This window comes from Stigmatopora argus, chromosome 3 (genome assembly GCF_051989625.1).
Source record: "Stigmatopora argus isolate UIUO_Sarg chromosome 3, RoL_Sarg_1.0, whole genome shotgun sequence".
Taxonomy (NCBI): domain Eukaryota; kingdom Metazoa; phylum Chordata; class Actinopteri; order Syngnathiformes; family Syngnathidae; genus Stigmatopora; species Stigmatopora argus.
The window spans coordinates 10,103,704-10,131,398 of record NC_135389.1 but is presented as its reverse complement, the minus strand read 5'-3'; the positions used below and the strand labels follow the sequence as shown (position 1 = coordinate 10,131,398).

The 27,695-nt window shown below is 41.6% G+C and overlaps 1 protein-coding gene across 2 annotated transcripts; it reads left to right on the top strand.

Annotated features, from left to right (window-relative positions):
• Nucleotides 1-903: 903 nt before the first annotated feature.
• Nucleotides 904-26,277, top strand: LOC144071102 (plasma membrane calcium-transporting ATPase 1-like). Of its 2 annotated transcripts, XM_077595922.1 has the most exons (21): nt 904-1,177; nt 3,993-4,287; nt 5,764-5,961; nt 6,934-7,191; nt 8,639-8,764; nt 10,395-10,574; nt 10,646-10,672; nt 12,215-12,361; nt 12,460-12,674; nt 12,868-13,110; nt 16,210-16,451; nt 17,545-17,779; nt 19,253-19,432; nt 19,501-19,588; nt 19,786-19,892; nt 20,722-20,913; nt 20,975-21,188; nt 22,283-22,494; nt 23,917-24,024; nt 24,100-24,288; nt 25,455-26,277. In XM_077595922.1, exons 2-21 carry the CDS (start codon nt 4,092-4,094, stop codon nt 25,818-25,820), a joined length of 3,723 nt encoding a protein of 1,240 aa, XP_077452048.1. In that variant the 5' UTR covers nt 904-1,177; nt 3,993-4,091; the 3' UTR covers nt 25,821-26,277. The 2 variants fall into 2 exon arrangements, with proteins under 2 accessions (XP_077452048.1, XP_077452049.1); XM_077595923.1 differs by lacking the exons at nt 904-1,177; nt 3,993-4,287; nt 5,764-5,961; nt 6,934-7,191; nt 8,639-8,764 and adding an exon at nt 10,010-10,148.
• The last annotated feature ends 1,418 nt before the right edge of the window (nt 26,278-27,695 follow it).

Below are 27,695 nucleotides of genomic sequence, written 5' to 3'. Positions count from 1 at the left end.
GAGGAAACCAGAGTACCCATAAAAATCCCACACAAGCACAGGGAGAAAATGCAAGCTCCACACAGTGAGGACCGACCACCACAAAGGCCCGCGGAGGGTGCAGGATTTTATTCCAACTACACATAACAGCATCTTTCACCAATCTGGTGTCTTACAACTCCAATCAGTTGATAGCAGTCAGGTGCTGTCCATTTTAGCAGAAACCTCATTGGTTTACCTCTTTGTGCTGGATCAGTTTGTATAAAAACCAGAACCCACAGTGGCCCTTGAGGAGCCGTTTGGGGACCCCTGTTTTAGACATTATTTCTTCATCCCCACTAAGTGTAAACCATGACTCTATAGACATGATTAGTGTTTTTTCAACTGTATTTTTAGCCAAAGAACCCGTAAATCAAGACCCCTTATACCTTGTCCATATTTACCTCTTTCTCATTAAATGCCTTGATGCATGTAGCCCTTAACCTTTTTAGAAGCTATTCCTTTCTCCCCAGTTGCTGCATACAAATATCTTGGAATCCATAGTCTTCAAAACGTGATCTATGTAGTGCTAGCTCTTGTCAACAAACTCCAAGGTGCCGTGATACTTGCAGATGTGGTTCCTTTTTCTGGAACTGTCTCTGTTTCCAGAGCAAATGGATTGTATCCTTTAGTCTAGACCAATTCCCTATACTAACCCTTTTTCTTGGCGCAAACTCCAACTCTTGATCCTTTCAAATGTAATTCCTTGATCCCAATACCTGGAGACCATGACCTTGGTATCCTAGTTCTGATCCCTGCGGACCAGGTCTGCCTGGTCCCTGTGGCCCTGGTGTTTGTGTACATGTGGGCGTTTCTCTAGGCAGTAGTGAGGCGGTGCCAATGCATCAGTGTTGACTGAAGCCACAGATTGTCTAATTAGATTAAGCGAGGCTTTCCTCAGATAATCATTTAGCCTCCTGTAGCTCCTGTTTTTGTCCTGGCCATGGAGAGCAGCCTGCAGGGAGCTCGCTGAAGGTCATATTGACTTCCTCACCCTCAACGGGACCACCTCGGACCCTCCGCTGAGTGGATGCGTGCATAGCTGGGGAGCATTGGCCAGGTTATGGGCAGTTGTGGGACGTGTGTGCGCGACCCTGCTCAGTGTAATCGGAACGCCACTAATTCCTGCTGCCCACCAGAAGCCATGGAGGAGGTTTGGGTAGGTAAAAGTACCTTCAGTTGTATTCATTATCACTTATTAAGAGATAAATTGGTGTTTGTTATTGTGGAGCTGCTTAGTTGACTGAGGTATTCCAGTGAAGATTTATTTCTCATGTCATACATGGTGACATGTACACTACTAAATTATCTTACCTACACATAATACATCATTATAATGCTTTCTTGTCTTTTAAACATGTTTTATGTTCTACTTCAAACCAATAACAAAAACAGTTAGAATAAACCCCAAAATATTGAGGTAATGTGATTGATTAAAAAAAAAATCCTATAAAGTGTTGTGTTGCAGGTCAAGGTAATCCGTATATAGTAACTGCTCCTTCTTTTAATGACTGTTTTTATATCCAAAATAATTTTTACTGTTTTCTTGCAGGACAAATCGACTAGTTTAACAATTCAAAAGTAAAGCATAACATCAACAATAAAAAAAAAAAGGTTTTTTTTAGGATAAAACATCTGCTTGCAAAAATATACTGCAATAGTTGTGTTTAATATATTTTAATTGGCATAGTAAAAAACATATCTCTTATTTTTACAGATTTGTGAACTCAGGAGACAATATTTTAAAAATTAAACTTGAAATCATAGCATGTTTAATTATTTAACTAGAAAATAGGAACAAATGTTAGATTATCATTCCCAACTCCTTTTTTCACGTGGGTGTGTTTGAATTGTATCTATGTGCAGCGCTAAGATTGCTCACAAGTAGAATACAAATAATATAGAGTTGAGCTCTTTTGACGTCAAGGAAGTGAAGGTACGTCTTTGCGCCTTCGTCTGCCGTGACTTCTCTCTCCCCTCCCATTTTTCGCTTGTCCATCCGTTTGTGCCCAGCTCAGATTAAGGCTGACTGATTGACACAGATTACGCCAGGTCACAGGCACCAAGTTAACATTGACACTAGTATTCAAGCCAAGGAATTTTTTTTTTAATGCGTCCCAAAAAAAGTCAGAGGATTAAAAATGAATCAAATAAAATAGACAAAATGTATGGAGGAGAGTACCTCTGTGATGGCAAACCTGTGTTGTTGGGACCAGAAGGTGTACACTGTACTGTACTGTATATTCAAACTGTTGGAAAGTCCATTTTGCTTTAGTAGGAGCAGTGTATGGGTTTGGTCCTGCCTATTTGAATGAAAGGGTGCGTGGAGATTATGGGATGCTGGACTCCAACATGCTGCCGATTAGGTCAGTCTTTACGAATTCAACTAGAGGTGTACATGAACATTAAGTAGAGGTATCTTTTTAGCAAAGACTATTTATTAACATGAATAAAACTGTTCCGGCATGTTCTCCCCAGGCCTGTGTGGGTTTCCTACGGGCACTCCGGTTTCCCCCCACATTCCAAAATCATGCATGTAGGCTGATTGGACACTCTAAATTTCCCCTAGGTATGGGTGTGAGTGTGCATGGTTGTCTGTCTCCTTGTGTCCTGCGATCGGCTGACCACCGATCCAGGATGTCCCCCGCCTCTGGCCCGGAGTCAGCTGGGATAGGCTCCAGCACCCCCAGCGACCCTAATGACGATAAAGCGGTTCAGAAAATGAGATGAAATGAGAAAACTGTTCCGGGCAGAGGCAGTTCTGGCAAATTTTGTGCCCTGGGTGGAAAAACCCCACACCCCACTCCCATTTTACAATGTTTATCGCACCCATGCTTGAATACAAATGTACATTTTCTTCAGTAGAATAAAGATTAGATTATTAGATTAGATTAAATTAGAATTTTAACTAATTCTAGCAACAACAACAAAAATCATTTTAACCCAAGAGATGAGTGTGCTGAATGTGACAACATAAAATGCACAGACAAAAAAAATAGAATACAAAATATTAAGATAATAATTAAAAAGAAAAATTAACATAATGAATTCAGTACCTAACCTGTAGTAGATATTTTACATTCATCCCTAACCTTAACCCTTGATGACGACGTGGGGAGGCATTGCTGCCTCTGCAAACGGTCCACACCACTAACTTGATGTGGAAATTACCTAGGTGTTTATAGTCTGGACAACTGCTTATACAATTGATAAAAACAATGGTGGTGCGCTCTCATGCACCCCCAAGAAGACTATGCCCTAAACAGTCACCCACATTGCCTAAAGCAAAAACCTGCAGCTGGCTCTGGGAACCAGGTGTGTTTTCTCAACTGACTACCGGATATATGCTCGAGCTCTGTCACATTTCTAACATTTGACTTTCAAAAAGAGAGGCACAGTGAAGGAGTGGTTGGCACGTCCACCTCACAGTTTGAAGATTGAGTGTTCAATCCTTGACCAGGTTCTCAACTTCCTGTGTGAAACATTCTCTCTGTCCATTTGTGGGGTTTGTCAGGGTGCTCAGGTCTCCCCTTCACCTCCCCAAAACTTGCATGGTAGGCGAGATGAACACTCTAAATTGTACCTGGGCATGAGCCCGAACCTGAATAATTGTTCATTTCCCTGTGGCTGGCAAGCAAATGAGGGTGTCCACCGCCTACTGCCCATAGTTGGCTGGGATAGGCTCCAGCACCCCCCATGACCCCTGTGAGCATAAGCGGTATGGAAAATGAATGGATGAATGACCTTCAAAAATCCTGTAATTTCAAAACTCCAATTTGCGAGGTCAATTTGTGGTGCAATAAATTTGAACCATGGCACAGCAAATTAATTCATAAAAAAATGAGTAAATAAATTGGAACAAATTCTAAATCGAAGAAATGTAACTCCCCCTTGTGTTTTTGTTATCAACATAATGTATCACAGGCTGTCACATACTGTAAAATGTGCAATTTGACTTCCCCACGTGTTCACAGTCACAGAATCCACGTCAACGCCTCACCTCACACCAAGACGACCTCTGAGTCTGACCTTCAAATTTCCCCGAAACGGCCGTCCGTTCACCCCGAGGCGACATGGCCAACAGCTCTTTCCGCGGTTCCAAACACGGGCGCCGTGGCTCGGCCTACCTGGAGGCCGAGTTCAGCTGCTCGCTCCAGGAGTTGCGCTCCCTCATGGAGCTGCGGGGGGATGACGCCCAGGAAAGGATACGACAAAATTACCAGGACGTCAACGGACTCTGCACCAGACTTAGAACTTCCGCTCTCGAAGGTCTGTACTCATACACTGTACAAATATCTGTGTGTGTGTATTTATAAAAAAAAATCTGTCAAACTGGTTAACACAACGTCATATGAAAATGCTTTTTTTTTTGTGTAAGTACAAGTCCGTAACTATCACTTATTTAGGTCTTTTGCCGAGTAAACGCAGCTTATGGAGAAGCACCACCAATTTTGTCACACGCAGTTTCTGGGTGTGATGACAAGTAGGCTTTTTGTGTTGTTGATAATGACGACAGGGCCTATGTCCGATTATTATTAAGTGGTCGAATATCCTTACATTATGCCTGCACAGTAATTTATATTTAATGGGGCTGTTAAAATGGATACAAACTGTCACCTAGAAAAAATATGATGTGTAAATAAATTTAAAAAAAGATTAAATATAGAAAATAATTTTAAAAAAGGAATATCAGATAAACAGACTTCACTCAAATAAATAAAGAAATACATTGATTTTAAAATATATTTTTACAATTGTACTAGTTTAATATGCTGCAGCCTAAACTACTTTTAAGTACAACATATCCTGGCTGTATTCACGTTATAGATTATTGAGCAGACTCAAAATAGCCCATCATATGTCATAGATGTGTGGAAAAGGTGTCTCTTCATCTTTGATGAATCATGTTCATGATATTGGCGTGTGACATTTTGCCTCCTGGTCAACATCATTAATTCATGTGCGAGAATCTCGAAGACGCTCAGTAAACACTTGCAGTCACAGTAAAATGTCAGCAACAGCTTGAAAAATCCATCCAACCCAACACATCACTTCCTCTGTCCTCGTACCAGTCCTAGACTGGTCATCAGTCACACAGAGACACACAAAAAAACATTCACACTCACGTTCTCACCGCCACCGAGCGGGAAATTATCTGAAGAGAAACTGACAGATTTATTATCTTGTTTGATGTCAGGTTAAAATGGTTACTATTTAAATTCATATACTGGATACTTTGTATTGAATCTGCCATTTTCAGTTGAAACAATCCTATAAAAATAAAACACCAATTTGTTTAGAGGCCGAATGATACCAATGGATTAAATTAGAAGTGAATAGAAATGTGCAGATTTTTTGAGGGCACGATATGTTACAGAATTAATTACCTGTAGATGGGGAATTGTGAATTGTCCGTTAATCAATTTCACCTTAGAGGTCCAAAGATTTTATTTGCCTTCATCTCGGTTGTTCCATTTTTTTTCAACGTGTTGCTACAGCAAGTCACAATGTATGAACAGGTCTCGCTCAGTAAAAGTCAGTAAGAAATGATGAGATATTCACTTCACTGACTTCATTGGGCTAACATGACAGTGAACAGTACCCAGCCGAATATTTGTGTATATAAAGCAAAATGACATAAAGGGCATAATGGAAATAAGCATATATACTGTATGAGATTGCAGTAGGTGGGAACATGTGCAAGATGTTGTGACATGCATGCATGTGTGTGTTGTGTACTTTAAGGTCTCGACGGTTCCTGGGAGGACCTGGAGCTTCGGCGGCAGGCTTTCGGGCCTAACTTGATCCCCCCCAAGAAGCCAAAAACCTTTGTGCAGTTAGTGTGGGAGGCGCTGCAGGATGTGACGCTCATCATCCTGGAAGTGGCCTCCATCATTTCACTTGGCCTTTCTTTCTACAGACCACCGCATGCCGACAGGGACAGTGAGTTCATCACTCTAGTTCGCTTTCCTTGTAACCACAGAACTGTGATTCATGATAATGCTTAACAAAAAAAGGAAAAAAAGGGCACAAAAGTGTCATCACACACTATTTACAGCTCAGGTGCTGCATTGATAAGCAGAAATAACATTATAATATTTGATTACACCATTCTAATTTTCTTTTCTAACATTTAAAAAAATCTGTTACATTTTATCTTTTCCTAATAGTAATATATTTTGTTTTAAAAAATATATAGCTGGCAGAGTAGTGTGTTAAGCACGTCTGCTTGAAATAATAAATAGTAAACAACACACAAGCATCTGGCCAGCACCTTTGTGACCCTTGTGACCAGCACAGGTAAAGGTTTTTTGTTTTTGTTTTTTTACTCTAATGCGTTTTTAATTTATTCTGGGCCACAAAACCTTGGCTAAACAACAGTAAATTTATATTTTAATTTTAAGGTTTTTTCGTTACTCATAAAGATTTGGTCATGTAACTTCTACTACTACTGTTGTTATTGTGTATTGTATTAAGAATCATAAGTAATGTTTAACCTGATGTACATAAGTCAAATGATAAATTAAACGACTATATCAGGGGTGGGGAACCTATGGCTCGGGAGCCATATGTGGCTCTTTCTATGGGTGCATATGGCTCTTCACTAACCTGTGAAGTCAAATATGGAAATCACTGGTGAGAGAGCTGAGTCCCGTGCATAATATAATTGATACTGATTTATTAGCAACAGCATAACAATGTTGTCAAAATAATTCAGACTTTTTGTACTTTAAAAGTGGTGAAATGACAAAAAAAAAATCACACATTTTCATGTATTTTTACTTTTCAATTCTGAGAATGGCTCTCAAGAAATAACATTAGAAAATATGAATTGTTTAGGGCTCTCTCTGTCAAAAAGGTTCCCGACCCCTGGACTATATGAATGTGTGTCTTTTTGTCCGTGGATGGGTATAGGTTGCGGGAGTGCGGCGGGCAGCATGGGAGACGAGGGTGAGGCAGAGACGGGTTGGATCGAGGGTGCGGCCATCCTGCTCTCGGTGGTGTGCGTGGTGCTGGTGACGGCCTTTAACGACTGGAGCAAAGAGAAACAATTTCGAGGTCTCCAGAACCGAATTGAGCAAGAGCAAAAGTTCAGCGTCTTGCGCGCAGGGCAGATGACGCACATAAAAGTGTCCGACATCGTCGTGGGCGACATCGCACACATCAAATATGGTCAGTATATTCAACAATAACAAAATACACAAAAACAAACAACTAAACAAACATGTTACAACGTTCTGGTAAAAACTACCCCGAGCAGAAAACTGGCTGTCTGACACAGCAACCAACATTCCCTCAAGAACCCCTCATCTACAAAGTACTATGACAACTAACTATTAGTGTATTGTCCCACAGAGAAACTAATATATTAGCTGATTAAATGATTCAAAGACTAACCAGAAAACATATAACAACTACCTAACAAAAACTGACAAACTTAAGCCAAACATTGTAACAACAACTGTTATACGACTACTCACTTTCTGACCAATGGACCGAATACATGAGTGACCAGAGAGTTCCTTATTACCTCACAAAAATTAAATGTCTACCTGACCAAATGACCAACAGGCCCACCATCAACACCCAACAAATGTCCAAGAAACAACTGACTAGTAGGCCACCCGGTGGGGCAGTGGTTCTTCCAACTGACTTTGGTGTGTGCAGTCTGGGTTCGATTCCCACTCGGTGGCAGTGTGAGTGGCTGTATGTCTCTCTGTGTGCCCTACGACTGACTGGCGACCAGTCTAGGGTGTAGTCTGCCTTATGCCCGAAGATATTTGGGTAAGGGTCTAGCAACCCCCGCAACGATTTCGAGGATGGGCGATATGGAAGATGAATGAATGAACTGACTAGTATCAAATTAACTGCTTGACTGACCACAAACAAATAAAATAATCCATCCAAATAAACAATTATTAACTCACTCACTGAGACCACGGGACTAAAGTCTTATGATGACCTACATATCTACAGTATCAAGAGTAAATGGCTGACTAATTTACACATAAAACAACTACCTGAAGGCGGCCTGGCGGCTGAGTGGTTGGCAGGTCGGCCTCACAGTGGGGGACCTTTGTTCAAATCCAGGCCGGTCCACCTGTGAGGAATTTGCATGTTCTCCCCGGGCCTGTGTGGGTTTTCTCCGGGTACTCCGGTTTCCTCCCACATTCCAAAGACATGCTTGGTAGGCTGATTGGACACTCTAAATTTCCCCTAGGTATGAGTGTGAGCGTGAATGGTTGTTTGTCTCCTTGTGCCCTGCGATTGGCTGGCCACCAATTCAGGGTGTCCCCCGCCTCTGGCCCGAAAGTCAACTGGGTTGGGCTCCAGCACCCCCTGCTACCCTAGTGAGGATAAAGCGGTTCAGAAAATGAGATGAGAGATGAGACAACTACCTGACTGGCAAACCAAGAACACATCCTAACCCTGTTACTGACTCACCAGTCATCCAACAGACCAACCAATCAACCAAACTTTTTACAGCAATCTACCTACCTGCCTACTGGCTAACCGACAGACTAGTGAATAAACCAAGACTCTTTACAGAATTACTAAGATAGTCATGTTCTTATCCCAACATATCTTTGTTACCAAGTCAATGCTCGTGGTTTTCCAGGTGACCTCCTTCCCGCCGATGGCGTCCTTATCCAAGGCAATGACCTGAAGATTGATGAGAGCTCCCTAACTGGAGAGTCAGACCACGTAAAAAAGAGCACAGACAAAGATCCTATGTTGCTTTCAGGTACTCTACTCTTTTTACATGACAGAAATATAGATGTATTGTATGGAGGGAGTCCTCGGGCTGTAATGTCTCCGAGATATGTTCTTTTAACATTACGAAGCCTGTTTTTTTTCTCTCCCTAAAACATTGTGCTGTTATAATGTTTTAGCTTAGCTAATGCTAGGGCTTGTCTGTGTTTGTGAGCCAGGACTATTTGTCTGCCTGTTCTTTGCCCTCTTTTTATTTTATAACGTGCCTCCAAGGAAGGTTTTCTGGTATTGCTGGTCTAGCCTAAGAAAAAGCCATTACGATGGAAATCAAGATGAACTTCATGAAAAATCAAAGAAATGAGACACCAAAAAAGATTGAAAAATTGTTAGGCCTCAGTCGATTGACAGTGGCGACCATTATCTAGGACAGCCCGTCAAGGGTTTTGTACCTGGAAGGCAGGGGTGGGCAAACCTGTCCTCGAGGGCCGCTGTGGGTGCAGGTTTTGTCCCGACCGATCCAACACAAAGAGTTCAAGCAATGAGGTTTCTGCTGAAACAAGAAGCCCCTGACTGCAATCCACTGATTGCACTTCTAAGATACCAGATTGGTGGAAAGGTTTCCTCGTATAGATTGGAACGAAAACCCGCAGCCACTGCGGCCCTTTCTGGAATAGTTTGCCCACCCCTGCTGTAAGGTCGTGAGTTTGATCGCAGTGATCATAAAGCAATGTTCTTTGACCTGTACTGAGGGAAAAATTACTTACCTCGCTACCTCATTGATTGAGGATCAAAATTAACATGGGCTCCATGTTCATTCAGGAAAAGGTAAGGCCTATTTTCTAAACTTTGAAAGGGCAAAAAGGCAAGAACGTGGAGGAGGAACTTACCGCTAGCAGGGGCTGGTTTATGTCATTTGAGGGCCATGCCAATCTTCATCATCTCAGGGTCAAGAGAGAAGTTCCTTCCGAAGATAACACAGGCTATGAATGTTATCCAGCCAAAAATAATTTGAGTGGTTGGGTATCTTGCGGTGGAAGTTTTCAACTAGGACAGACTCGATTTCACAATTCATGATAGAGGATTCCAACATCTAATGATTTTCTAAGGTTTTACTGCAGGGGTGTCCAAACTATTCCACAAAGGTCCACAGTGGATGCATATTTTTGTTCCAACTGATCCAGCACAGACAATGAGTTTTCTTCTGAAACTAGCAGCACCTGATGCTAATCAACTAATTGCACTTTTAAAACACCAAATTGGTGAAAGTGTATCCTCTTATTCAGTTGTAATGAAAACCGGCACCCAATGCAGACCGGTTTGGACACCTATGTTTTACGGGGTGATGGACAATGTACGGTACTACTGTGAAATCTGTGAGAAAAGAGGAAGATTTCTTACCATACAGACATCAGCAGGTACTTCCCCAAGATAGAGAAGCTTCATTCTCACCTTCACAGCCTCCTTTCTTCATCTTATTTTTGTATATTTTGCTATATTTGTATTTGTTTTGATTTTTTAAACATAAATTTCCTCTTTAACGGTGAAATTCGACTGATGGAGAAATTTGGGTTACGTCACTAGCATAGAAACAGAACTCTTTTATTAGTAAATTACCTAACAATAACTTATCCTGAGACCACAATGTCCCCATTTTGGAACAGGCACCCACGTTATGGAAGGTTCAGGCAAGATGGTGGTGACAGCGGTGGGTGTGAACTCTCAGACGGGCATCATCTTTGCGCTGCTCGGGGCCAATGAAGAAGGTGATGGAGATGATGACAAGACTGAGAAGAAGAAAAGGAAGGAGGAGCGCAAAAAGAGGGCGAAGAAGGACAAGAAAAGTACGTATGTGGACTCCCTTAAAAATAGGATGTAATAGAATATTTGCTAATATCCTGTTCCTATTTTGCAGGTAAAAAGGATGAAAAAGTCAAGAAAGGTGAGTGGCACTTCTTCCACCAGTCTAACCAGGTTTATCTTCAACTAACAGATACTGTCTGCTGGTGTCAAGTGGGAAACTGCTCCCTTTTGCTCAACCAATCAACAAATAGGTTGAATGATGAATGAAATGATCAGTCATGCCCCTTCTATCAGCTATCAAGGAGTCAGTCTATCACCAAATCTAGAAACAATCAACCACAAGTGAAAACAAAATGTACAAAAGGATTTATGACAAAAATGCCAAAAATAATCTATCAAGCCTTCAAAACAGCAGGTAACTAAAATGTGAAAATCAATCAAGAGGATTTTTTATTCCAAACATCAAAACAACTGTATTCAGGCATCAATCGACCTATCAGTCAGAAAAGCAATATACACTGAAAAATCAATCAATAGTCAATCAATTCCTAAATTGATCAAATTATCTTACCACTATATAATTAATCAGCCTATCAATCAACCACGAACCAATAATCCAATAAATCAATAAATTGATCGATCAATCAGGTAACTTCTAATTACTGATTGAAAAAAAAATACAAAAACAGTTTTTTCCAAACCTCAATTTCCTATTTAGGCATCCAAACTAAATCACCATCAGTTCATCTAAGAATCTGCTTAATTGAGAAAGTCACAACTATTAATGACGCCATCCATCAACCATTTATATGTTAACCCAAACAAACAACACATAAAGGAGGTGGTTGCTAATGCATTTTGGTCTTGTTTTGTTGGCATTGGACCATTTGCTTGAGCATAGTAACCAACCGAACATGACATTATTTCTAGGTCTTGGAATTTTCCCTATTAGGTTCTCGGTTGGGTTCCTGGGTGATAATGAATCACACGGCACCAGTTGACCCACCAATATCCCACCTAGACACAACTACCCCTCCCCCAGAAGCAGGTGCTCTTGACTCTATTGACGGTGATTAGGAGCAAGCAGATTAGCTTGCTTAAGCTCAGTGGCTTCTTTCTTTACTGTAGAACGGCCTGCTGTTGCTGCTACTTCTTCATGTCCACTAATAACCTATTGGGATCAAGACATACACACACAGGCACACACAACAGCTTGTCCTGTCACACCTGCTTAGCCAATGTTCAAACAGGAGAATGGTCCACTTTTTAGGGAAATGAACCATTGATTTATCTTCAACACATTGTCAGGGTTGCTAAAGCCTATCCCAGCTGGCTTTGGGTGAAAGGCGGAGAACACCCTAAACTGGTCGCCAGTCAATCCTAAGGCTCACACAGAGACAGACAACCATTCACTCTCACAACGCACCGCAAATGAGTGTGAAATGATCCAACACTACCCCCACCGAAAATAAGGCGAATGAACCACTGCACCACCAGAAATGATCCAATAGCATGAAGAAAAAAAGAAAACATACAGAGGAGTTAACTGAAGTGTTTTAATTGCTTCAACCTTCTCATGTAACCAGGGCACCAAAATATTAAGATAAATTACTATCGTCTTAATTGAAATAAACACATTGTTAAATTTCAAACCAAACACATTGCATTGTTTCCCTGGCAGGGAAGAACAAAGACGGGGCAGCCATGGAGATGGAACCACTTAATGAGGATGCTGAACCAGAGAAGAAGAAAAACAACCTGAGGAAGAAGGAGAAGTCAGTCCTGCAAGGGAAGCTGACCAAGCTAGCTGTGCAGATAGGAAAAGCAGGTACTAATCGCTACAGACTTTCTAACTAGGACCCCATCTTGAAATGTAGGCACAGCGTGAAGTTTAGTTGCACTGTGTAAAACCCTTTTCACCGCCAGGCCTCTTCATGTCAACACTTACCGTCGTCATCCTCATTGTTCGCTTCCTGGTGGACACCTTCGTGATTCAGGGCATTCCCTGGACCAGCGAGTGCATGCCTATCTATATGAAGTTTTTAGTCAAGTTCTTCATCATCGGCGTGACCGTTTTGGTAGTGGCTGTGCCCGAAGGTCTCCCTCTGGCCGTCACAATATCTCTGGCCTACTCTGTCAAGGTGAGTCCCAACCGTGCATAAAACTGTCCTCAAATTGAAGAAAGTCTGGTCACAAATGATTGGGGTACACAAAGTTGTAATTTTGCACAAGAGAAATGTAAAGTGTCAATCCACTCTTCTGCCATTAAAAAAGAACAACAATAATTGTCGAGTTCCTCACTAAAACTGCCAGAGGTCCTGTTTTTCTCTTTAGAAAATGATGAAGGACAACAACCTGGTGCGCCACCTGGACGCCTGCGAGACGATGGGCAATGCCACGGCAATCTGCTCAGACAAAACCGGTACACTAACCATGAACCGAATGAGGGTTGTACAGGCCTACATGGCTGGCTGCTACCACAAGACGGTGCCCGAGCCCAGTTTGGTCCCTGCAAAGATACTGGACCTCCTGGTTCTGGGGATTGGGGTCAACTGCGCCTACACCACTAAGATTATGGTGAGATGATAAATATAGGCTTTCTATTCAGGACCTTGAGCTAAGTTGATGTTGGATGGATGCCATCAGAGCTCAGAGAGACATTGATCGTAGATCAGTCTAGAGCAGGGGTCTCAAACATGCGGCCCGCGGGCCAACTGCGGCCCGCGGGACGATAATTTGCGGCCCCCGTCTTAATATGAAAGATCGATTTTTTTTTTTTTATTTTTTTTTTTTATTTTTTTTTTTTTTTTTACCCCTTTCCCCATGATGGCGCCGTTTAAGTGGCAGCCAGTGGCAGTAGCTCTGTCCACTCATGTTTTTCTTGTTTTACAGCATGTTTTACATGAAAAATTAGAGGGAACATTGACATGCACCTGCTTGTGGCAGGTGTGCCGATAGCGAGCAATGATGATGTCGTGACCGGATGATTCGCCTAAAGACGTTTCGCCGACGGACGTTTGACAGACGGACAGGTCGTACTAGTGTTTGTTAGTTTAATGATTAAATACAAATACTAGTATTTGTATTTAATCATTAAACGCTGTTTTCAGCTGGATTTGACCGAATTTGAGAGCATTTTGAGCCGTTTGGCGAATGGACGTCTATAGACGTTTTTTTGCCTCCATCGCGATATCATCCAGTATTTGTATTTAATCATTAAATGCTGTTTTAGGATGGATTTGACCCGATTGCTGTCATTTTACGGCTCGGTTCTGCTACATCTGCCTGCCCAAGAGTGCTTATTCCCGGACTGCCATTGATGGTAGACGAACATTGATTTTTACTATAATTTGGACAACACCGGCGGCGGGCCGGATTAAAAATCCTAACGGGCCGTATATGGCCCGCGGGCCGAGGTTGAAAAACTTGTACACACACGATCCGGCGGGGCGAGCGTTCGAATCCCGTTTCGGCGAAACCTCCGTTCGGCCGAATGAACGTTCGGTGGAACGTCCATTCGGCGACCTGCCCGTCTGTCAAACGTCCGTCGGCGAAACGTCTTTAGGCGAATCATCCGAGTACCGATGATGTCGCTCACACTGGTACTCAGTGCGCTCAGGGAGGTTGTCTTTCTGCTCAGACCAACAAAAAATTAGAGGGAACTTTGGTTCGGAGCTGAATGAACCAATCACGGTGAGGTATACGGCTCTGGAGGGCGGGACATCGGCCGGGCTGTCCAGTGCCTCGCTCACTCACTCATTCATTCCTCCAATCAGCTGGGCGGAGGAGAAGCCGTGAGGCCGATCCCTCCGCTCGGCGCGCACACTCCTCCGCTGCTCTCAGCATAGAACTGAATGAGGCGCTATGATCCGTGATCCAGCCTGTGTCAGTGTCTGTAGCCATCTCCGCGATTGAAACGGAGAGCGAAAGTGCACATGCGCCACAAACCCGTGCGACTGAATGTGAAAGATCAACCCGAGACTCATTCCAAGTGGAAAAACATATTACAGAGCCCCAGAGATGTCTCTTTCAAAGCCTGCCGTGAAGAGAAAGGTCGGTGATGAGCACAGACAGTTTCAAGAAAAGTGGGGAGTGCAATATTTCTTTGTTGAACACAGGGGCACCCCGACGTGTCTCATTTACACTGAAAAAGTTGCGGTGCACAAGGAATACAATTTGAAACGTAATTGTACTATGAGACATGCTGAGGAGTACGAAAAATACCAGGGAGATGAGAGAGCCAACCAGGTTGCCAGTCTTAAAACACGTCTTCTGAGGCAACAGGATCTCTTCAAGAAGGCTACCAAAGACAGTAATGCAGCAGTCAAAGCTAGCTACGCCGTTTGTGAGTTGATTGATCCTGTGCTAAGTGATCCCAAGTGGCTCATGGACTTGGCTTTTCTTGTTGATATCACACATGAGCTTAATGTACTGAACAAGAAGTTACAAGGCCAGGGGCAACTTGTCAGTGCTGCCTATGACAACGTGAGAGCATTCTGCACTAAACTTGTGTTATGGAAAGCCCAGCTCTCTCAGACAAACCTTTGCCATTTCCCAGCATGCAAGGCTCTCGTGGATGCAGGCACACCATTCAGTGGTGAGAAGTATGTTGAGGCCATTTCGAAGCTACAGGAGGAATTTGATCACAGATTTGCAGACTCCAAGACACACAAAGCCACATTTCAAATTTTTGCGGACCCCTTCTCCTTTGATGTGCAAGATGCCCCTCCTGAGCTTCAAATGGAGCTCATTGACCTGCAGTGCAACTCTGCACTCAAAGCCAAGTTCAGGGAGGTGAGTGGAGAAGCAGACAAGCTTGGGCAATTTTTGAGAGAGTTGACCCCCAGCTTCCCTGAACTTTCCCGAAGGTTCAAGCGGACCATGTGCCTTTTTGGGAGCACATACTTGTGTGAGAAGCTCTTCTCCACCTTGAACTTCAATAAGTCCAAGTACAGGTCCAGACTTACTGATGAGCATCTTCAAGCTCTACTGAGGGTCTCCACTGCTTCCTCCCTCAAGCCAAATGTGACTATGTGAGAAGAAGCGCTGCCAGGTCTCTAGCAGCAAGGAGTAGGCAAAAGAAGCCGTGTTCAGAATATTTCATGTTCAATGTTCCATTCAAGTTCAGAAAGTTAAAGGTTAAAGAGCTGTTAATACAGACATTTGAAACGGAATAAAAATAATTCATTTTCTCTACTTAGCCAGCCAGTGTATATCTACTGTATGCTCATTAGTATTATTTGGTTTTATATTACTGATTGATTTATTTTTTATTCATCTTTAAGTTAATTTATTTAATTCATTATTTTTTGTTAAAAAATAAAGATATTTGATAACGTTGGAAAGTTTTATCAGTGCTTTTCTTGTGGAAATCCTGATGCGGCCCAGTCTCACCCAGACTCGGCCTCTAGCGGCCCCCAGGTAAATTGAGTTCGAGACCCCTGGTCTAGAGGCTTCTCAGTCTTCTGCTTTTTTACGCTAAGTGAAATAGTGACCACCGATTAGGATCTCATTCTAATAATGGATGTCACACTCTGAAATCAAGATATGATGTCATACTTTGAAGATATGATATGATGTCGGAACCAATTTCATGATCAATTGACGAAAAGTGAAGCACTTGGCACGATTCACCTTCAAATTGGGAATTGTATTCTGATTCTTTGTTCTCCACAGCCCCCTGACAAGGAGGGCGGTCTTCCTCGTCAGATCGGCAACAAGACGGAATGTGCCTTACTGGGACTGAGCTTGGATTTGCGACGGGACTACCAGAGCATTCGCAGCGAGTTTCCTGAAGAGAAGCTGTTCAAGGTGTACACCTTCAACTCTGTCAGGAAGTCCATGAGCACCGTTCTCAAGAACCATGATGGCAGCTATCGCATGTTCAGCAAGGGAGCTTCTGAGATCCTGCTTAGGAAGTAGGTCCCACATGTCCCCAAGGAGATGATTTTTAGCATGCTGCTCTATTGATGTAGTCAAAATGAGAACAATAGAAGCTATAGTACAAAAACAAACAAAATCCTGTTGGGAAACATAATCAAAATGGCTTTTTTAATATTTCCTGAAGGATTTTGCTTTTGTAGATAGATAAAACCGTAACGAGTAAATTCTTCACCTCCTAGTACATTCGTATTAGGTCCGTTATGCACGCTTCCTATTTAACAAATATCATCTCCATTCCTGGCTCACGAATAGTCAATGGCCTGTCAATTATGGCTATTTGAAAATGGCGTTTAAAGTGGGAGATTTACGGTCTCGTTTTCTCAAGAAATAAACTGAGCCACTCAGTGAAAAATTGACAATTTTGACGCAAGATGCACTTTATACTACATCCTGGGAATTCATGCAAGTCCACCCTCTGCAGCTACAGTAGCGTCAGGTTGTCAGGAAAATCTTATTGGTAAATGGAGTTCATATTTAGTGCCTGATCTACATTTTTTTACACAATCAGAGAGATCAAAGTGTTTTAGGAATGCTCAAATTTACTTATTCACAGAAACTTTCGGGCATTTATCAGCTTCTGCTGTAATGCAGTGGGTTGGCAGGCTCACGAAAAGCAATTCAAGTTTACTTGAAGATGGTGGGCAGTTGAATTTGGCATTCGAACATCTGAGCCACACCCGTCCTTTTGTTGGAAATCTGTATATGGTCATTTTTATGACCATTTCTGAGGTCACATCTTGATATTGGACAAGACACTCGCAGGCTCTGCTCTGACTTATCCCAAATGGTATCTCTGTCATTGAGGTTGGGACTGTCTCATGTCAATCCACACCAACTTCTCATGTTTTTATGGACTTGCTGTGTAAATTTTTAGGGAAGGGAACTGTCCCAAATAACCTCCCTTCACTTGCTTTGTTTATTTTTTGTCTGAATAACCAGATATACCTGAATTCAATTTTCAATTTACTAATTGTCTTCAGACTGAAATACTCTCCCAACTTGCGTAGTGCCGAGAGCTGACGCTACCGCTCACATTCTGGTGACCGACCGGCTGCTCTGTTCTGACAGGTGTTGCAAAATTTTGACGGAGAATGGTGTGGCCAAAGCCTTCAAGCCTCGTGACCGTGAGAAGTTAATGAAGACAGTGATCGAACCCATGGCCTCCGAGGGCCTGAGAACCATTTGCCTCGCCTACCGGGACTTCACCTCTGATGACCAACCCGACTGGGATGATGAGGGAGACATTCTCACCGGGCTTACTTGTATCGCCGTGGTCGGCATTGAGGACCCTGTCAGACCTGAGGTACACGTAACAAATACTCAGTTTTCTGCGATACAGTGAACTGTAATTGTGCACTGTATTTTACGGACTATAAGATGATTTTTTTTTTCAATAGTTTGTCTAGGCTCGCGACTAATACTCTAGTGCGATTTATATATGTATTTTTTTTCTCTCTGACTACCAACAGCCTGTTATGTTTTTTTTGGTTTTGCTATAGTTATATGATTTTTTTTAACAGAAGCCTATTTAGCTTATTGTTCTCAATTTTACTATTGTTACCTTGACATATGTTTGTTCTTGATTTTTGATCAATTGAACAAAAATCCCTCCCAATAATTCAATTTATACTCCAGTGGGATTTATATATTTTTTTTCTTTTAATTGTGCATTCTTTGGCTGGTGTGACTTATACTCAGGGGTGATTTATAATCTGAAAAATATGATACATTTAGTTGAAATTCTCTACAATGACACTCACTTCGACCGCCACATACTGTATTCTTGAAAGCAAGTGACATCATATCGAAGACAGACTACCTTTAATTCATATAATGACCCAGACCATCAAATAGAGCAGAGGTGGTGAATAAGTTAGACACAAAGAGCAAAAATAAAATACTATGAGAGTCAAAGAGCCACACCACGCAGTGACCTGCCAAAACAGACAGGCAGACACACAAAAACACATATAAAACCATATTATTCACCATAACACTTTCTTCCCCTTACAAAACTTATAATAATATATAATTGATTATTTGTCGGGCGGCCCGGTGGAACAAGTGGTTAGCGCGTTGGCCTCACACCTCTGGGGTCCTGATTCAAGTCCAGGCCGGTTCACCTGTGTGGATTTTGCATGTTCTCCCTGGGTCTGTGTGGGTTTCCTCCAGGTACTCTGGTTTCCTCCCACATTCCAAAAACATGCATGGTAGGCTGATTGGACACTCTAAATTGCCCTTAGGTATGAGTGTGAGCGCGAATGGTTGTTTGTCTCCTTGTGTGCCCTGCGATTGGCTGACCACCAATTCAGGTTGTCCCCCGCCTCTGGCCCGGAGTCAGCTGGGATAGACTCCAGCACCCTCCGTGACCCTAATGAAGATAAAGCAGTTCAGAAAATGAGATGAGATGATTATATTTTTTTAATGGGCCCTGATGAATTTGAGTGGGTTTTAAGAGAGAATAAAAATAAGAGAGGCAAATATCCACAGTATCTACAAAATATAAGAAGCAAAGAGCCGCATTAATTTTGGCCGAGAGCCGCATGCGGCTCAAGAGCCGGGTGTTCGCCACCGTTGAAATAGTCTCGACTATGTCATTGGAGAGGGCAATGGTGTATGTCAGTAAAGGTTGGGAAATGTAATACTCTACTGTAATGTCTGACACTCTGTGGTGTTAAGAGTAATTTGTGCTGATGTTATGTGACAGCATTTTGAATTAATTCAATTTAATCATGTGTTGATGGTTCTGCTGTTGACCTTTCCGTGATGTCATCAGGTGCCAGAAGCCATCAGGAAGTGCCAGCGTGCGGGCATCACTGTGCGCATGGTGACAGGAGACAACATCAATACGGCACGGGCCATCGCCAGTAAATGTGGCATCCTGCATCCCGGAGATGATTTCCTGTGCTTGGAGGGAAAAGAGTTTAACAGACGCATACGCAACCAGCTTGGCGAGGTTCATGTCGTAGACGCCGTCAATCAAGTTGTATCAAAAGTCGTTTGATCGTTGTTTCTGTTGCACAGATTGAGCAGGAGCGTATTGACAAACTCTGGCCCAAACTCCGAGTCCTCGCCCGGTCGTCACCCACTGACAAACACACTCTGGTCAAAGGTCAGGCGTGCTCTCTTGCAAGTCTAAAAGAGCTCTGAAAACTTTTGCGAATTCTACGTACTTAATTTTGCCAATGAATTGATATGAATTTTACGGCTTGAGACGTGTTAGCAATAGTTGGTGTCAGTTTATTTTATAGTTAAACCTAGTACACAGAAATATCTCACTGTAAAACATGTGTATGCATTGGTCATCAGGTATTATCGACAGCGCAGTGCTGGAGCAGAGGCAGGTAGTTGCAGTAACTGGAGATGGCACCAACGACGGGCCTGCTCTCAAAAAAGCAGATGTCGGCTTCGCCATGGTGAGACAACACTAATTTCTAAAAAGTACTCACTCAAATGTCCGTACTCAATTACAAACCCTTTCACTGCTATGAAATGCCGGCATTTTAAGTAAATATATCAATACAATGTTACAAAAGGTACACGGTCGATTGGTCGCCGATCTTTTGGTGGCCGATCTTTTGGTCGCCGGTCTTTTGGTTGCCCGGAAGGTTATTGATAATTACCATTTAAATCGTTGCTCAAATTCCCTAAATACAAACTGCAAATTGCTATTTAGTCATACTTAATGCCCTAGTAATTATTAGGCTAAAGAAAAGCTCCAAATTTCCCGTACTTTTATTGTTTTTTGTTGGAGAACTTGTTAAGACTCTGACTGACGTAGCTTCTTAAAGGGACAACGCATGTACATACAAACTCTTATACACTCACACGTCGGCTCAGTGAAACTGCTCATGGCCATTGTTGGCTTTTATTGATGCGTAGACCGTGTTGTTTTAGCTTGTTTTGTCGCCGGTCTTTTGGTCGTCGGTCTTTTGGTCGCCGGTCTTTTGGTTCCCCGTTGTCGCGGTCCGGGCGACCAAAAGATCGCGACCAAAAGACCGGCGACCAAAAGACCGGCGACCAATCGACCGGACACGGTAACAAAATGACCACTCAATGCAGTTCGGCAATCCCCGAACCTATTGGTGGACTCCCGCTGTAATAGATGAAACTCGGGAAAGGCGTTATAGAAAATTGAAGTCAAGTCAAAGAAAATATAATTCCCCAAAAATACACCTTAATACTACTTCAAACTAAAACCAAATCACATATACTTGACTAAAATGATATTTTTTTCCTCATCAGGGCATCGCGGGTACTGACGTGGCGAAGGAGGCATCGGACATCATCCTGACTGACGACAACTTCAGCAGCATCGTCAAGGCGGTCATGTGGGGGCGCAATGTCTACGACAGCATCTCAAAGTTCTTGCAGTTCCAGCTCACCGTCAACGTGGTGGCCGTCATCGTGGCCTTCACTGGCGCCTGTGTGACGCAGGTGGGCGACTGCGCCCACTGCCGCTCGCTTTCACCTCACACATTGCCCTCCTCGTTTTTAGGACTCGCCTCTGAAAGCTGTGCAGATGCTGTGGGTCAACCTGATCATGGACACCTTTGCCTCTCTGGCGCTGGCCACGGAGCCACCCACTGAGGCGCTGCTGCTGCGCAGCCCATATGGGCGCAGCAAGCCATTGGTCTCCCGCACTATGATGAAAAACATCTTGGGGCACGCTGTCTACCAGCTTACCGTCATCTTCACGCTGCTCTTCGTCGGTTAGTCCTGCCGGGCCTAATTTGTCAGCGTTGGCCAAATCAATTCCAATCAAAGACAGAGAATGACTAACAGACTGTATAAAAGTGGGTTTACAGTAATCCCTCGATTATCGCGTCTTCACTTATCGCAAATTCACTACTTTGCGATTTTTTTCCGCTATTATTTAAAAAAGAAAATCTTTTTTTTAAATGTTCATAAAAAAATTGAAAATCCTGAAACTTGTAAGCGAAAGCCACTTTTGCTATTAGGACTCAGCACTGAAGAAAAAAAGTTATAATAGGGGTGACCCTACTTTTACTACTATTTTTTGATAATCGTGTCCATGTCTGGTCTACATTAACCACGATATTCGAGCGGTTACTGTACTAATTTCCCACAGGAGGGCCATTTCACAAAAGTCACAAAACAAACAAAAAAACTGTGTTAGTAAAAAAGTAAAGAAGTAAAAAAAATAGAGAAAAACAAAAGAATATTTTTTTAAGAATGAAAAAAATTAAGAAAAAGTCTTTGTAAGGAAATGTAAAAATGTAAATAATAGTTGGGGCTATTAACTTCCAAATATGCTGACAACAATACCAGAAAAATAAAATATAATTAGAATTGGAAAAATATAAGTCCATGAATCAAATTATTTTCTGTACCACTTATCCGCATAAGGGTAAAAGGGTGTACCAAGGACTGGTACACAAACAACCTTTTACACTTACAGCCAATTAAGCAGGTCAATCTTTAGTTGATCTACAATGAGTATTTTTGGAATCTGGAAAGAAACCAAAGTAGTCTGAGAAAACCCACACAGCTCCATGGAAAAGATCTCATCTCTGCTCAGGAAGGCTTAAAGCCTGGAGTTAAAAAAAACAGAAGAAGAAAAATAATGAATAAAAAATTAAATTAAATAAAAAATATGAACCAAAGATAATACAAGTAAAAATAAGATAAAAAAATAAGTAAAAATAAGGGCTGTGTTATGATGATTTTAAATCTGTCAAATTTAAATGGCAAATACAAAAACAGTAACAATAAAATTGTAAGCAAATGTTTAACTTCTAACAATTCCCCTGTCTTTGTATGATGCTGGGCTTTCTTCCCCCAGGAGAGATTCTGCTGGACATGGACTGCGGTCGAAACGCACCACTACACGCACCTCCGTCGGAGCACTACACCATGGTATTCAATACCTTTGTGCTCATGCAGCTCTTCAACGAGCTCAACGCTCGCAAGATCCACGGCGAGCGCAACATATTTGATGGCGTCCTCGACAACCCCATCTTCTGCTCAATCGTGCTCGGAACGTTCCTCATTCAGGTACTCGCCAAACAGATTCAAAATAGTACATGGTTGCTGTGTGAGTTTGTTTACATTTTACTCAAACCCAAAGCCCAATTCTGATTTAATTTATTTCTGAATAAAAATGTTTAATGAGATAATACAGCTCAGTTGATATTTTTGGGCAATATGAATTTTATTGACTTGACCAGACAATGGCGATGGTACTGTCTACATCAAGAGTGTCAGACTCGGGTTGGTTCGCGGGCCGCATTGACGTCAACTCAATTTCATGTGGGCCGGGCCATTTTAAATATAATATTTAGATTTTTTTTAATTATAAATGGATTAAAGGAACTGGATTAAAAGCCCTAAATATTCAATTTTCTTATAGATTATTTGAGCTTTTTTTTCTTAGTAAGAGAAAATCATTTATTTAATAATTGGTTTTCATTTCAAAAGGAAACCATTTTTTATTATGTTCCAAATTAAAGTGGAAAACAGAAAATATTTTTATATATTTTTAGATTTTGCAAGATGATTTTTGACCAAAAAACACAGAAAAAAATGGATTAAAAAATTGCAATTATTGATTTAAAAGGGGGAAAATCAGGAAATATAATATACATCTATATCTATCATTTTAATTTGATCCTAAAACAGAGAGTTGCCACTCATGATTTACTTTCCCGGGCCACACAAAATGATGCAGCGGGCCAGATTTGGCCCCCGGGCCGCCACTTTGACACCTGTGGTCTACATGAATAAACGCATGTCAAAATATATTTTTTTAAAACAACACAAGCTCATTTGATGTTAGTATCAGTTATTAACATTTTAGTAATGTAGGTATGATGGAATCATTAAATTCAAATACAGTAGGAATAAAATACAAAATAATTGCATGACATTAAAGTCGAGTTGAATCCGGAGGTTTACGTACACTGCAAAAACATCTGTTTTTGTTCCACTGTCTGAAACAAAAAAGACTACTTTTTCTGTTTCAACCCAGTAAAAATGACTGAGATTGTTTCATTTTAATAACAATCAGAGTATTTTGTGGCATTGCTTGGTCCAAAATACACTGTAGATTTATTTATTCCATCCGAGGAAGCCAGTATAATGATTTCATGACCAATACAATATGGTCCAGTTTCCTTATATTTGTAAAATCTGTGGTAGCAGAAATCTAAATTAGCAAAAAAAAAATCCTAAGGTTTTTTAAATATCTGTAAATGTGCCATTGCAATATAGTCAAATCTACCCAAAGTGAATGCATGGATACCTTTTCCCATGTTTTGTTTGTGCAGAAGACCTTTCATTTTGTCAGATTTTTAGGTGGTATAATAGGCAGTTGTAGTGATAAATGTGTCTGTCAAAATTCAGGTCTGAATAAAAAAATACAAGACTTACAAGATTTCTGGCTTGATAGGTGTGTGTGTTTTTTAAATGATCTATCAGGTGCTGATTGTGCAGTTTGGTGGCAAGCCTTTCAGTTGCGTGAGTCTGAGCATTGAGCAGTGGCTCTGGTGCATCTTGCTGGGCTTTGGCAGCCTCCTATGGGGACAGGTGAGACCACTGGGACTCCCTGCGATGGCGCCCTACCCTACTGGACTCTCTGACCCGTAATCCTATTTCTTTCAGCTGGTGTCCAGTGTGCCCACACGTTGGCTGAAGTTCCTGAAGACAGCGGGCCACGGCACCAAGCAGGAGGAGATCCCCGAAGAGGAGCTGGAGGAGATGAAGGACCCTGATGAGATCGACCACGCCGAGATGGAGCTGAGGAGGGGCCAGGTGCTCTGGTGCCGGGGGCTGCAGCGAATACAGACACAGGTCACTTTCCTTTAAAATTATATTTCATCATGATGCCAAATCATTAACAATCAACCATTACGGATTATTGTTACCGGGAATTCTACATTACACAAATACATCCACATTTACATATAAGTGTAAAAAAAGTAGTTCCAAGCAATATTTTCGGCGGACAGGTGGTTAGCATGTTGGCCTCTGAGTTCTGGGGTCGAGTGTTCGATCCCAAATCGGTCCTCACTGTACGGAGTTTCCATGTTTTCCGGGCTTGCGTGGGTTTTTTCCGGGTATTCCGGTTTCCTCCCACATTCCGAAGACATGCATGATAGGCTTTTAAGCATTCTAAATTGCCCCTAGGTATCTGAGTGTGCACGAATGATAGTCCCCTGCCTTGTGCCCTTAGTGGGCTCGGATAGGCTACAGCACCCCCCACGATTCTAAACGTTTCAGAAAATGAATGACTGAAATAATAGTCTGCTACTTTTTTTATTCCTGGTTTATTTTGGGTGTAGTTTCACTGCCAACCACTAAACAGCAGTGTGATTAACCGACGAGATTATTGAATGAGCTAATCCACTTCAATCCTGTTTATACTCCAAAAGAAACGTCTGTAACTTTATTTTAACTGATGAAAGACGTCACCGTGTAAGGGTCAATCTAAGTGAGAAATGATACTGCTTACAAACGCAGCCATTTTGCAATGTCTGTTATACAATGAGAAACTCAGGCAAAAAATGCAAGTGATTGTGAGTATTATGATGTCAGGAGGAAAGTAGACCATTTTGATCAGCTCACATTTAGGTGACTGTTTTTCTTCACCACTACACAACCAAAATAAGGTATTAAAATGTTCTTTTCGCTGGATTGCACATGATAATGGTGCTGTTCTCTTTGTAAAAATACTGTTGTATTGTTAGTACTTTTGCACTATTGGTAATGAGTAAGCAAATAATTTTAAGGAAAAGCCATGTCTTTTTTTTAATTGCAAACCTTAACTGCTAGTGGAATGATACACCTTAAAGGTGTTTCGAATTTTTGCTCTCAAGCCAAAGCCAAAAAAAATCACCTAGACAACACTTTAAACAAATCCTTCCAGTCACGTGTTTTAAGGCAGTATTCAAATCCCTCTAAAACAATCATGCACCAATAAAGTCAAGATCTCATGTTGTATTTTGTTTTCTTGGCAGATCCGTGTGGTAAACGCCTTCCGCGACAGCGTGTCCCCGTACGAGAACCTCGAGACCCCCGAGTCTCGCAGCTCCATCCACAACTTCATGAGCCATCCCGAGTTCCGGATCGACGACTCGGAGCCTCAGATCCCGCTCATTGACGAACTGGACGGCGAGGACGATCCACCAACGAAGCGCAACTCCACCGTGCTCCCCAACAACACCCTCGTTGCCACTTCACTGCCAGGGCGCCCCCAAATACCATCCCCACTCCTCAAGGACCAAGGCCCTCAGGCCAGAACAGCGGGGTTAATCTCTGCCAACTCTGGGGGGCTACCCCCCTGTCCCGGTAGCCCGCTGCACAGTTTGGAGACTTCGCTGTGAAGCAAAGGGAGCAGTTTCCTGATTGGCACAGAACCAGGAAGCAGCAGTCTTTGTATTACTAGACGTGAACTCTCGCAGATGTGCTTTAGAGGATTTGTAATCAATAATCTCTTAGATATTGATGTGATGGAGAAGTGATTTTGTGTTGGTAGACAGCCAGTTTGCTTGGTGTCTTAATTGTATGTTGTGGATTTTTTTTGTAAATAAATAAACAAGTTTTAGGTCATGGTCAAAGTAAGGGAATAAGATCAAATGATTTTATAAATTGGAAGTAAAACAGAAAAACAAACATCTTTCATAATTGAACACATGATTGACTTTTAAAATATGGGACATATAACGGATGCATGAAGTCAAGAATTGATTTGATACAAATATTTACCACGTATTGTCAGTGTCAACTTTTTCATCTTTGGATGTTTGTTTTTAAATAAATAGCTTGTCTGTTTAACACGGGCATTGTTGAGATTTTATCAAACATGTTTCATAGCTAGACTTTTTTGGTCATATGGTTAAATTGTTATTATTATTTGGTAAGTATAAATATTATTAATGATAGAATATGAATAGTAGGTTAATGGGCTTTAAATTGCCTGTTGATGTGAATCTGAAGGTTGTTTGTCGATTTGTATTTTGCGAATAGGTGGCAAAAAAATTGGTGTGTACCCCACCCCTAATCCACCCTACCATTCTGATGAGACGAATGATAGAGGGTGGATTATGGGATTTTTGCAAATTAAGGCCAACAAAAAAATGATGGTAGATAAATGATTTAAAACAGGTTAAATAAAAATATTTTAATTGTATTTAATAATTGCTCTGAAATAACCAGCCAAGTAATAAAATTAGGACATTTACGTACCAATAAATCAAACACTAATAAAGTTGTCTAATTTTTGGGGGATATTTTCATTAATAATTTATTATGTTTAAATACATCAATAATCAACAACATGGCCTATGCAGCCCTCTAGTGCAAGGGTGCCCATTACATAGATTGTGATCCATGTTGATAGAGTCTAATGTGAGGTATATCAACAGAAATAATTGCCGAGCCTTGTCAGTGGCCTGTAAAAAAGATACATGGGTTAACATGAAGTTAACATGAAGGTTAACTCTTTTAAAAGTAGATCTTGGAGCAAAAAAGTTTGAATAACCCTGCAGTAAGTCGTGGGTGATACCGTTCCACAAATGCGGATATATGAAGTTATATGTTCATATGTTAGAAGTGCAATCAGTGGATGATTGCAGTCAGGTGCTTCACGTTTCAGCACAGCCCCGTTGGTTAAAGTGTCTGTGGAACAAAAAGCTGCACCCAGCCACAGCGGCCCTCCAGGACCGCTTTGCCCACCCCTGAATTCGAAACCTATACTTCAGAGACATGCTTATTTATTTATATATTTATTCATGTATTTATTTATTAACTTACTTATTACCTATCTATTTATGTCTAAAATGCCTTTCCTATTTCTGCATCCTCACCCTCTTGCTACTGTGACAACGAAATTTCCCGAATACGGGATGAATACAATTATCCAATCCAAAATTATGTTAAAATAATCATTTTAAAAAGCTGAATAAAGTTGTTGTCTTAAAATTTCGTTGCATAACATTCACAATTTAGCACATCAACAGCCTTATCTAAATATTTACATAAATACATTATTCATTCAAGGGCGGCCCGGCGACTGAATGGTTAGTGCAGCGGCCTCACAGCTCTGGGGTCTAGGTCTCTAGTTCAAATTCACGTCACTCCACCTGTGTGGAGTTTTTTCTGGGTACTCCGGTTTCCTTCCACATTCCAAAAAACATGCATGGTAGGCTGATTGGACACTCAATTGTCCCTAGATATGAGTGTGAAGTGAATGGTTGTTT

What these genes read in the sequence shown, in the direction of transcription:
- LOC144071102 (XM_077595922.1), top strand. Translation starts at nt 4,092, where the DNA reads ATGGCCAACAGCTCTTTCCGCGGTTCCAAACACGGGCGCCGTGGCTCG. An exon ending in CTCTGGCCTACTCTGTCAAG is followed by an intron (nt 12,675 to 12,867) that starts GTGAGTCCCAAC and finishes TTTTCTCTTTAG; the next exon opens with AAAATGATGAAGGACAACAA. An exon ending in TGCAGCGAATACAGACACAG is followed by an intron (nt 24,289 to 25,454) that starts GTCACTTTCCTT and finishes TTTTCTTGGCAG; the next exon opens with ATCCGTGTGGTAAACGCCTT.